Source organism: Lactuca virosa, chromosome 8 (assembly GCF_052849685.1).
Source record: "Lactuca virosa cultivar CGN04683 chromosome 8, Lactuca_virosa_CGN04683_v6, whole genome shotgun sequence".
Classification (NCBI taxonomy): Eukaryota; Viridiplantae; Streptophyta; class Magnoliopsida; order Asterales; family Asteraceae; genus Lactuca; species Lactuca virosa.
Genome location: NC_136433.1, coordinates 81,848,780 through 81,861,074, shown reverse-complemented (window position 1 = coordinate 81,861,074; position 12,295 = coordinate 81,848,780). Strand labels below are relative to the sequence as shown.

Below are 12,295 nucleotides of genomic sequence, written 5' to 3'. Positions count from 1 at the left end.
TTGCCCTCGCCCTCGCCCGATTCACTTTTAAACCTAAAGAACCAACCATCAGTCTCTTTCTCTCTATATCTCTCACATTATGTAACATTACACAAATGCCAAGGAAAAAATTTCAATCTTAAAATAATAAACCATTCCATGGACCACCCAAGTTAAATATCCAAAACCTACGTATATTTTTTTTCATAAAAATACCAGAGTATTCCCAAAATCTCGTAGTGCGGAAAATCATCGGTGCATGCATTGTAATCAGGCTGGCTCATTTCCTCTGCTACTAGGTATGTTTCAACCCGGACATGCAATAATGGGCCCAACCCTAGGGTCTCTTTCAACTCAAGCATACTATTATAGGCCACCCCAGGGGTATGTTTCAACCCAAACATACAAACATGCAAGAGTCACAAAGATAACTAACATCCTACATAACACAATCCAGTGAGTCGATATTGGTACCTTCGACCCACAAGCACAGTGGGAAGACTCACATCTCAGTCGATACACAACTGCTACTACTCTTACTGCCAGAAATAACGATGTTATGAACCACCTATACAGTTATACCAGATAAGCCCTTAGTTCTTCTTCTAAAACTAAGAGCTCGACCAAAGGTCAACTCAAGTCAAAGTCAACGGTCAACGTTGACTTTGGTCAACCACTATGTCGTGGCCCTCATACATCGAGACAATCGGTTTTTTCCCAGTCGTCACATTGTGGCGACCTAAGGCCACGCCGTGGGCGCTGAGTTTCCAACACCTTAATGGGTTAAGCTGTGTTCTTCGATTCCAATAGCTCCAAAGCTGATATCTGGTCCGAAACATGGTCTAGAAGGATAAAGTTTCCAATTTTATCCACTAAGACCACCCAAAAGGTCAAAATCTCAAACCCTAGGTTCCAAAAAGGGTAAACAAGACATAGATTCATCCATTAAGCACTTATTCCAAAAAATCCTTAGCCCATTATCTCTAGAAGGGTTTCAAACACCAAAACGAACATAAAAGTTGGTGCTTTATAGACATGCATGTCCAATGCATGTCTTGAAGTCATAATGAGTCAAAATAAGGGTTTTTGATAAAAATCTCATGCATGACTCAAAAACTCAACTATACTTTAGATCCAAACCAACAATCATACCAAATGTTCCAAAGATTCATAAAGTTGCAAACTTTGTGAGATCTCACCACTCCAACCAACAAGAACATGAAGATTAAGGGACAAAACTCAATATCTAGCAACCTAACATGATAAAAATCGAGTCTTGGACACTTACAAAGGTCCATAAGAGTGCTAGGATGAAGAATGGAGACTTGCTTGCTGAATCTTAGCTCACTTCTTCTCCCTTCTTCATTCAAGAACTTCCAAAAACACTAAAAAGGGCTTCAACAATGGAGGAAGGAGATTAGGGTTTCTTCAGATTTTAGGAGACTGATGGAGGCTGAGGGTGAGCAAATCCTAGCCACCTCATTCCTTTAAATAGGGAGCAAACCCGAAAAAATAGGGTTTTCCATCAGCCAACTGCCACGTCGTGACCAAATACACAAACCATGATTTTAAGCTTTTAAATTACTAGGGCTGTGTGTACCAGTTTGATAAAAAAACCTCAAAAATGGCCACTTAGGTAACCCAATATGACTTCAACCACTTCAAATCCAATTCTAAACAACTAAGATTATTATCTAACTCCTAATAAATATTTTTAACATCTTGGTAAGAACATTTTGGACACCACAAGGCCAACCAAGAAAACTAATGCTAATTATTAAAGTTATGAAGTTAGGCTGTGTTCAAGATTCCTATAGTTGGAACTTTAAAGCTACATTGTATAAAGAATCATGAAAGCAAACATGTTTTGTGACTTTTGGATATAATTCAATCTTCTTTATGTTGGATGATATTAATTGAAATTTCTTATAATATTTGGTTTTTTGAAAATATCAATATTTGTAAATATGATGTCTATCCATTATTTTCAAATTATAATCATGAAAACATTAAAAAAACAAGGTTAATTTAGGTGTTTACGACCAGATCGAGCCTGACAAAATTACGATTTAGGCTTTGATATTTAACATGGCCATTAAATTACTAATTTTCATCTGAAGCAAGTGTTTGTTAGTCTACGTTTGAAGTTTGAATCGTGGACAAATGTTGGCACAAATTGCCTTATTTTAATTTATAATTCACTCATCTCTGCAGGCCCTTTATTGACATTTGGTGTATCCAAAGCAAAGTCATTAGATGGGAATTTTCTAATCTCATTATTTTATAGAAAATACAGAAAAAAACAATTCGTTTGTTTATTCTTATTTATTATACACAGAATACAAAATAGGTCTTTGTAGATAACTGGAATGAGTTAAGCTCTTTTAAAAACTTCCGTCTGTATAAAAATATATAGATAAAAGATGGAGTATAATATGAAAGTACTAAATAACAAACAATCTTGTAGTTTCCTTTAAGAGGGTGTTTGGATAAATAGTTTTTAGCTTATTAGCTTATTGCTTATTTGCTTATTGTGGTGGGAATAAACATTTTTTTAAAATGTGTTTGGATTAGCTTATTGTGGTGGGAATAAACAATAAGCAATAAGCATTTAAGTGTTTAGCAAAATAAAACAGTTTATATGAGTAAAATGACCAATAAACAATAAGCAATAAGCATTCCCCACTTGCTTATTAAAATCAACTTATTTAGCTTATTCCTACCGCAATAAGCTGATTTTTAAAGACTCCTATCCAAACACTTAAATTTGTTTATTGCTGTGAGATTAAGCAATAAACAATAAGCAGCCTAATTTTTCCCTATCCAAACACCCCCTAATTAGGGGGTTCAAAATTTCCGAAACATTAAAAAGACCCCAAAACTAGTTAACATTTTTTTATTTGTTTAATCAAACCGCTAAAATCATTAGTTTACGATTCAATTTTCATGACATTTTTTGCCTGACAGTTTCTAGAAAATCAAAATTTTATATTATTTTTTAAAAGACTAAAGTTGATACTAAATCATTATTTATCAATTACCAATTTCATTAAACAATAATAATTTTAATTAATAATTACTAATTTAATTTAAAAATAAAAATAGTTTCTTTAGTTTGAAATATCAACTATTTAGAAAGATTATTGAAGTAAAGACGACATTATTTATTTTCGTTTTTTCATTTTGATAATATAGACCTATAAATTTAAATTTCTTGTTTTGCAATTTCTAAAGATTGCATTGAAAGAATATTTTTATTTTGAATTTAACTATGAAGTTCTTATCAAAATTAGGTTAACCCATTTATGCTTAGGTTCAAGAAATTAGTTAACCTTTCCATATATAATTTTGGTTCGGTTAGCCACCAATCAACATATCTTAGGCTATGTTTGGCGTAATAGCTGAAAAGCTAGCTGATAGCTGAAAAGCTAGTTGTTAAATAAAAAGCTAGCTGATAGCTGAAAAGCTAGCTGATAAAAAATAACGTTTGGTAAAACTAGCTGAAAGCTAGCTGAAATATATAAAATTACATAAAATGACATGTAGGAGTATGTGTTTCTATAATTAATTAAGGGGTGTATTTGAAATTTTTTAAAAAAGCTCCTAAAAAGCTAGTGTAAATAGCTTTTCAAAAAGCTAAGCTAACTTATAAGCTACTTTTTGGTTTGCCAAACACAACAACATAAAAAAGCTCAAAAAATAAGCTAGTTGTGGCGCGCCAAACACAACCTTAGCTTAATTGCTTCACATTTTACTCTTAATATGCATAAATACATACAAAATAATACTTTATTATTCTTATTGATGAAACATCTTAAATTATTTGTCACATGATGTATCTAAATAGAAGATTTCAACGGCATTCTTATGTTTGAGGAAAAAATAGTCCCACCATTTCTAGATTTGTATGACCTATCCAATTACCACTTTGTACCATTTCTCTCCTCTGTCACTTTCATCATATAATTCATATTAGATTTCTCTCCTTTTCCCCAAGATTTCATCCCAACAAAACAACAAGCCCTTCTTCACATTTCTCTCATTTACTACACTACAGAAAATAAATTTTGTGAAAAGATCTTGAAAGTATTTGACGACGATTGCTTAGGTGGTTGGAAGGCTCGTTTTCATTATTATAATCAATTGATTGTTCCCCATTCTCGTGATTTCCTCACCTCCTCTTTCTCGCAATTCTTTTTTGTTTTTGCCTTTCACACCATCATCAATAATAACCATTGTTTATCACTCCCTCTCTAGGGTTCTTAGAATTTATCCATTATACGCTAAAAGCTCAAATCTTCTTGCCAATTCGTCACAGCACCCATTTCGCAAATTTAGGTTTATTCAATTCTGTTTGGGTGTTTTTGATGTTACCTCATTGTCAATTTGTCATATCTAAATCTTGATAATTTTTTACGCAATTTCTTCAGCACCTAGTTCGTAGCAACGAAATTAGGTCATTCCGATTGGATTAGTTTCGAATCTTTTTCGTAATTTTCCGAGTATCCAACTCGAGGTTAGATTAAGGTCGTTTCTTTAGGATTCCAATTGATTCAATTTCGTTTCCAAAAGCGAGAGTCTTTACTTAGTAGAAAGTTCGCGAATCTCTTAGCAATGTTTTGAGAATGAAGAAGCGATGTGGTGTAAAGAAATGAAATGGATGTTAGATCTGAGAACAGTAGTGTACAGGTGGTGAGATGGGCGAAGTTACCAGGGCAAGTGATCCAAAGAACAAGATTACAAGTGTGGTTCATTAGGATTTGTTCCAGCATTTTGATCTGGACTTGTCTTGTTCAACTTGTCGCTGTTGGTGAACTTTGGCATCCCAAATTGTTCACGAGATTTTTAAATGGCTTCGAAACCTTCCCAACACCACCACCAGCGCCACCACCTCTGCCACCTCCAAGTGAGTGAACTTCACCCCTCTTTTGATTCAAATCTTTTTTCGGATGTAAAAAATGTCAGATTGCAACTCATTTTCAATCAAACATATTGTATGCAACATTGTTTAACTGTTTCCATTTTGGTAACTTGTAAATGATGTTAATTTTGATTCACAGATTACTTACTTTATGCTATTAGAGTTTGCTTTAATTACCAATGATTATAAGGGTTTTATCTAATGATAATCATTTGCATTTGGATTCCACTCTTTTTCTGTTATCCAGGGAATTACATAAGCAACGGGTTTCTTAAAGTTTCATGTAACGGGGGCTTAAATCAAATGAGAGCTGCGGTTTGTGCTTCTTCTTTTCCTCTTTCATGTCTATCTTATTCTTAAACACCACTTATTTATTTTTAAAACTAGCTTATCAATTTCAGATATGTGACATGGTGACAGTTGCACGTCTTTTAAATCTCACTCTGGTTGTTCCAGAGCTTGATAAGACATCTTTCTGGGCTGATCCTAGGTAATTCAAGGGGCATTTTAGTAAATTTGATGTTTTTGGAAGTTATGACTTATGCGTTATGATGTTTGATTGATTCAGTGATTTTGAGGACATTTTTGATGTGGGCCATTTCATTGAATCACTAAGAGATGAAGTCCGGATTGTTAAAAGATTGCCAAAGAGGTTTAGCAGGAAATACGGATTCCAACCATTAGAAATGCCACCTGTCAGTTGGTCAAGTGAAAAATATTACCTTGAACAGGTTGGTATATTTATTAAAAAGGTCAAATGCAAGATATAAGATATTGGTGAATAATAATATAATATCATATTTCCTTGAAAAAATTACAGATTCTACCACTTTTTAGCAAGCATAAAGTCATACACTTCAATCGAACAGATACACGATTAGCAAACAATGGACTTCCTCAAGATCTTCAAAAACTCAGATGTCGAGTCAATTTCCATGCCCTAAAGTTCACACCTTCAATCGAGGCTCTTGGGAATAAATTAGTGCAAATTCTTCAAGAACAAGGACCATTTATGGCATTGCATTTAAGATATGAAATGGACATGTTGGCCTTTTCAGGTTGCACGCATGGTTGCACCATTGAAGAAGCTGAAGAACTCAAACGGCTTAGGTAATGGAATCATGGAAACAATGGAATGGAATTAACCACTCCATTAGATATTGTATATGCATAATAATATAAAGAATTCATATTCATATGAAAATATATATATATATATATATATATATATATATATATATATATATATATATGTCAAGTGTCAACCAAATGTTATCAAAGAATGTAATGACTCATTCCATTCCATTGCTTATTCCATTCCATTCAAGCAAATGGTTAGATTTTGAATGTGATTTATGTTTTTAGGTATGCGTTTCCATGGTGGAGAGAGAAGGAGATAGTGTCTGAAGAGAGGAGATCACAAGGTCTTTGTCCTCTTACACCTGAAGAGGCAACTTTGATTCTACAAGCACTTGGTTTTGAGCAAAACACACAAATATACATTGCATCTGGTGAAATTTATGGAAGTGAAAAAAGACTTGAAATGCTAAGGGCTACATTTCCACGGATTGTAAGTTTCTTGAAGGAAAATTTGTAAAAAGTGATCTCTGAGCCTATATATATTGTAACAATTTGATTTTAGTTATTTGGAAATTGGAACTAAATCTTCCATTACATATTTAGGTCAAAAAAGAAACTTTATTAGATAGAGAAGAGTTGAGGCAATTCCAAAATCATTCATCTCAAATGGCAGCTCTTGATTTCATGGTGTCAGTTGCTAGTAATATCTACGTTCCATCTTATGATGGAAACATGGCAAAGCTTGTTGAAGGTCATAGAAGGTAATTAATAAGTCAACTCTTTTCAACATTTCATTCCAGCTATATATACATAATGTAATCATGTGATGTAATGTAGGTACTTTGGATTCAAGAAAACTGTGAGATTAAACAGAAGAAGACTTGTGGAATTGATAGATTTACATCAAAATGGGACAATATCATGGAATGAGTTTTCAAATGCTGTGAAATCATCACATGAGGAAAGAATGGGACAACCAAATCATCGTGTGATGATTGCAGAAAAACCAAAAGAAGAAGACTATTTTTATGCTAATCCTGAAGAGTGCTTCTGTGAGATGACAAATTCTAGTCTTGAATTGAAGAAGCCATGATTGATTTAATGTCAAAAATGGGATTTGAGTTGAGTGCATAGATGCCACTTTGAATCGATGGAAATGGGAATTGTTCTTGAGAAAGATGTTTTTGAAATGAAATTTGTGGGAAATGAGAGAAAACAAGAAATGAAAGAGTTGTTTGTTGATAGATAACAAGAGGGAAAAAAAGGAAGCACCACGTAAGTCGTCTTTCTGGGCATAAAGATTTGTTCTTTCATATTGTGCTTATTATTTCTTTTTCCTTTTTTCTTTTTGTTCAAAATTTCTCGACTTTGGTATCTTATACGGTATTCATAGTTATAAGAATGTTCATTTGCTTCGATAATTCTACAAGATTCACAAGATTGAATTTTTTTTTCTTTCAAGTTTTTTAGTAAGTTGATTCTAGTTTTGGTTGATTTTTGTATCTTGCTTATAGGACATGTAATCAAAAAAAGCGTAACATGCTTCTAACGATGTTGCTTGGGCCGTGGTTTAGGTGGGCCTCCGGTCCATCTTGAAGGTCTTGGTTCAACTTGCTGTTACGGTTTCCATCATGATTTGTATTTTATATTTTACAAGATAAAAAAAGTACATCCAAAACATAAAATACACTCCCAAAACTAGTTACAAAAACTTTGCTAAAATCATTAAACCAAAACATAAAACGTAATGAAAAAAAGCAACATAAACAACCAAGAACACATTCAACACAAAAAATCTAATTTTCGGCCTAGCTAGAACAGAACATTTAATCCTATTGAAAAATGACTTTAATCATAACATTGTTTTTACATGCATATGTAAAAATAATTATGTTAATACTCTGCTAAAAGTAAAAACATTAAAAATCATCAAAAACGTTATAAAACACATTTAGTCTATTACTTTTAATTTTTTTTTTTCTTTTTTTGGACTATTTTCATGTACACAAATAACACATAAGAACAATCAAAAACCAAATAGTATAATGATCTAACGTTCTGAAAGTGGATCAAGTAATCAAAAACCATATAATTGTTGGGGATTTATGAATATATATTATAGATACAAATAACAACAAAAGAAAAAAAATATCTTAAAATTTTAATCTACGGGAATCCATGGTCCGGTTAGAAAATATAGATCAAGTAATCACAACCATATGATGTTTAGAATGCTACCTCAATGTTTGGAGACTAGTTATCTAGAGTTGATAATTACTAACGTTGATCCACATAAAACAGTAATAAACATCTGCTAGACTCCTAATGGATAAACACTAACTTCATTCTTCCTTTCCTCGCCTCGAGATCAACATAAAGAGAGGAGAGACAAAGAGTAGGTAGCCCCTAACAGCCTGTGGGAGGGCTATCAAGGTTTTCTTTATTTCTGTGTGATTAATAGCATAATGAACACTAAAAGCCTTATTTTATTATTGTTTGATGGGCTTTCTTAATGTCTTCCTTACGAATTATTAAAAAGCTTACAAACGTGTTAGACTTTAAGGATATAGAATAACAAAACTTGAATAATCTCTTGAATCGTGTTTTCGTAATCACTATCTGAAATCTATAACTCTACACTTATTCATGGGGTTACACGGATGCAGGAATAATTCAAGAGATCAAATCAGATTTCAAGTTCAATCTGATTTACAAACACATAATACATTTACAAAGTAATTGATTTTCAAGTATAAATGTTGTAACCTTTGCATGGAACATCCATTTTCCTTATATACAAGGAAGATGACGGTTAGAAGGTAGTTACCATTCATATTGGCACCAAAATGGTGGCTATAGGACAAAACCAACTTTTACCACCGTTAAGAGCTCTGCCTATTGGACCTCACAAGGGGCGCTTCCCTTTGGACCTCGCAAGGGGCGTTACCCCTAAACCCTACTAAGGGCGTTGCCCCCGGACCTCTGTATTCCAAAGTTTACATTTATCATTTAGAGTGTACACCCCACACATCCGGTCTTGGTGAGTAAATAGAGTTCAACATGTCCCGATATTAATAATAACTACATTAATATATGTTGATAACACTAAAATCACCAACAAAATACCATTCTAACTAATTCTAAATTAATAAGGCTTTTATTAATCAAATTATCATTATTTAATTAACAATAAAAAAACATTTGTTTACATATAAACCACACTTGATTAATAAATAACAAATACTATTTGTTTTTATTTGCTAAGGTTTGTAAATTATAAAATTATATTCTATATAAATATTATTATTTATTTATTTCCATTTATACTCTTTAGTGTGCCATATGCATTAACTACAACATGAGTATAGTATATTACACTACACTAATATATGTTAATACTATCTATGTAATTAACATTTAGGGAAATCTCCGGAAAAGTTCTAAAGTTTTGGGTCAGTGGTCTAGTCCCAAATTAATTTTTATTTGCGAAAAAAGACAAAATACCGGATAATGTATTCAAAAAAAGACAAAATACTGGATAGTTCATTCAAATCGACCCATTTTCACCGGTACAACTATTTTACCCGGTCACCTTGCTTAGGTAGCCTCATTTATATGACCTGGAACTCGATCTTCGTTATTCACTTGTTCCCATTTATTTCTAACCTTAGACAAAACGAAAAAGGGTTAAAAAAAAACCTTCTGGATTCAAGCAGTCAATCGTTTGAAGGAAGTGAAGTTACTGGCGCCAAAGTAGCAAACGACAATCTTCAAACGATAAGAAATTGCAAACACGTACACGTAATCTTTCATTTTATTGCATCCTGTGCTTGATTAATTTAAGTTAATTTTTGTTTATCGGTGATAATGGAGACCGTCGAAGACTTCGAAACGATAGACGTGGAACTTGATGAGCTATTCATAAAGAAACAAACGCCTAGATTCAAAGACGAGTTCTTGAACACTTTCTGTGAAGAAGGCCTAGAAGATTGTTCCATCCCCGACGTTCAAATCGATGAAAGCGATGGAGATGAATCCCTTGATTTGGACCATGAAGATGAGACAGATGATAAAGAAGGTGCTTCGCAAAAAGGGTTAATTGAAAAAGAGGATGAAGACGACGTTGATTTCCAATACAGTATACATGATCAAAAGGTGAAATGGAACAAAATTAGGCCAGTTTTCGGAGAGAGGTATAAATCACCACAACAACTTAAACTCTGTTTAACCAACTACTCCATAAAACAGGTTTATCGGATTAGGTTCGAAAAATGTGATAGTGTTAGGCTTGTAGTTGTGTGTACAAATGAGTAAGTAAAAGTTCAATGTCCTTTTCTGGTTAGGGCTTCCTAGATGAGCATTGAAAGATCATTTCAAATTAAGAAATTTGTTGATAAGCATAAGTGTGTTAGGACTTTTAATAATGTAAAACTTATGGATCCAACATGGATAGCTAGACAATTTCTGAAAGAGTTGATTAGGAAACCAAATTTGAAGTGTAAGAAAATGCAGGTCATTATCCAAAGCATTTTTCATTGCAAAATTTCTACATGTTCTTCCACAAAATCTTCAAATCCATCATGGTTGAATCCATTTCCATGGTGGTAAAAATCGAACAACATATCTTTGTACCACTAGTTTGGTAATGGAGGGTCTACCCAAACAAAGTATTTGCAATCCATTTCAGGGTCCTGCATTACACAAAATGAGTCCAATTTCAACAGAAATGAGGTAGAAATCGTGAAAGAAAGAAAAATACAAACCCTGAAATTTGGGAATCCAATAAACCTTCATCCAGGATTTTTATCACTCAATGAAGTCCATTTGCTAACGGATCTTCACAGAAGCATTCTGACCTTAAGCCTCTCATCACTGATCGATTTCCTTGCCTGCTTCCAACAGAAGACGAAGACGCCATTCTTCTTTCACGAGAAGTTCTAGGGCTTGAAGGAGCATAACATGTAGGGATGTCAAAAACCCCCGCGGGACCCCGTTCCCGTGGGACCCCGATACCGTACGGGACTAGTTTTTAAAAAAATTCGGGAGCGGGAGCGGGGGCGGGGGCGATATTAACTCCCGGTTATTTTCGGGACCGGGGGCGGGAGTGAGTATTTCTGTCCCGTACTCCCGCGGGGGCCCCGTTTATATTTATATAAAAAATATATATATGTTTATAACTTTAGTGATGTTTTATGTTTGATCAATTCTTGATTTATCAAGGGCTTACATGTTTGTTTATATATAAAAGTTATTAAAAATAGTATTTTTAGCCTAAAACAAAGCAATTTTTTAGCAAAAAGAATCCATTTTTAAGCCTATAAACCGGGAGTACCGGGGGAACGGGGGCGGGACCGGGGGCGATGGAGGTAACCGGGGGCGGGACCGGGGGCTATGTAAGCGGGGGATCCGGGGGCGGGACCGGGAGCGGGGGCAACAAGGGATTTCGGGAGCGGGGGCGGGGGCAACCATTTCCGCTCCCGTTTGGTCCCGTTGACATCCCTAATAACATGTGCTTAAATACAACATATTCAGCCACATAAGCAAATTATTTAATGACATGGCATCCACCTAAGCAAGGTGACCGGCGAAAATAGTTGTACCGGTGAAAATGGGTCGATTCGAATTAATTATATGGTATTTTGTTTTTTTCTTAAAGAGAAAATCTCCAGTAAAGTCTTAATATTTTGGGTCAGTTTATGGTTTAGTCCCAAATTAAATTTTGTTTACAAAAAAGACAGAAAACCGGCTAAAACTTCAGAATAACCCTTCGTGGCCGGTTTCACAGATTTAGCCGGTATCTCGTCTTTTTCATTAATTGATCCAAATTTTGGGGCTTTTTCATTAATTGATCAAAATTTTAGGGTTTTTTCATTCTCTTTTACCAATAACTAGAATATTTTGACTTTTCTGAATATTCCCTTTAAACTAATATATATTATATGATCTAAGTTAATATGTACCATTCCACGTCTTCTTTCTTGCGTTCTTTTTAGGCTGACCGTGTATTTTCGTCATCATCGTCGAACCCAACAACAAAAAGTTTACATACAAGTATCGTTAACTCCATTGATTTTCCAATTTCATCCATTTACAAATTTGTGATCATCTTTAAATCTCTAAACTTAGATTCCTTGTCATGAAAAAGGTGAGGACGGTATTTTGACTAGTTCTTGGAATGAGATGTGGTTTGGTTTTTTTTGGAAACGACAAATAAATTATAAACTGCTCACCATGACTAGTAAGGAGCTAAAAACATGGAAGGGACAAATGGTACAATTGCAAGTCTAGAAAAGAAATGGGTGGACAACACCAATA

General features: G+C 34.0%; 1 protein-coding gene across 1 annotated transcript; it reads left to right on the top strand.

The window, feature by feature from the left end:
- Nucleotides 1-3,916: 3,916 nt before the first annotated feature.
- LOC145132154 (O-fucosyltransferase family protein) lies at nt 3,917-7,401 on the top strand. The gene is made up of 8 exons (XM_079066848.1): nt 3,917-4,885; nt 5,148-5,215; nt 5,302-5,390; nt 5,469-5,631; nt 5,721-6,010; nt 6,266-6,470; nt 6,584-6,741; nt 6,818-7,401. The coding sequence occupies exons 1-8, from the start codon at nt 4,636-4,638 to the stop codon at nt 7,071-7,073; spliced, it is 1,479 nt and encodes a 492-aa protein (XP_078922974.1). The 5' UTR covers nt 3,917-4,635; the 3' UTR covers nt 7,074-7,401.
- Nucleotides 7,402-12,295: the final 4,894 nt, after the last annotated feature.

Excerpts from the sequence above, each read along its gene's own strand:
- LOC145132154 (XM_079066848.1), top strand. The coding sequence starts at position 4,636 with ATGGATGTTAGATCTGAGAACAGTAGTGTACAGGTGGTGAGATGGGCG. Across the intron at positions 5,216-5,301 it reads TAAATCAAATGAGAGCTGCG|ATATGTGACATGGTGACAGT; the intron begins GTTTGTGCTTCT and ends TATCAATTTCAG. Across the intron at positions 6,011-6,265 it reads GAAGAACTCAAACGGCTTAG|GTATGCGTTTCCATGGTGGA; the intron begins GTAATGGAATCA and ends TTATGTTTTTAG.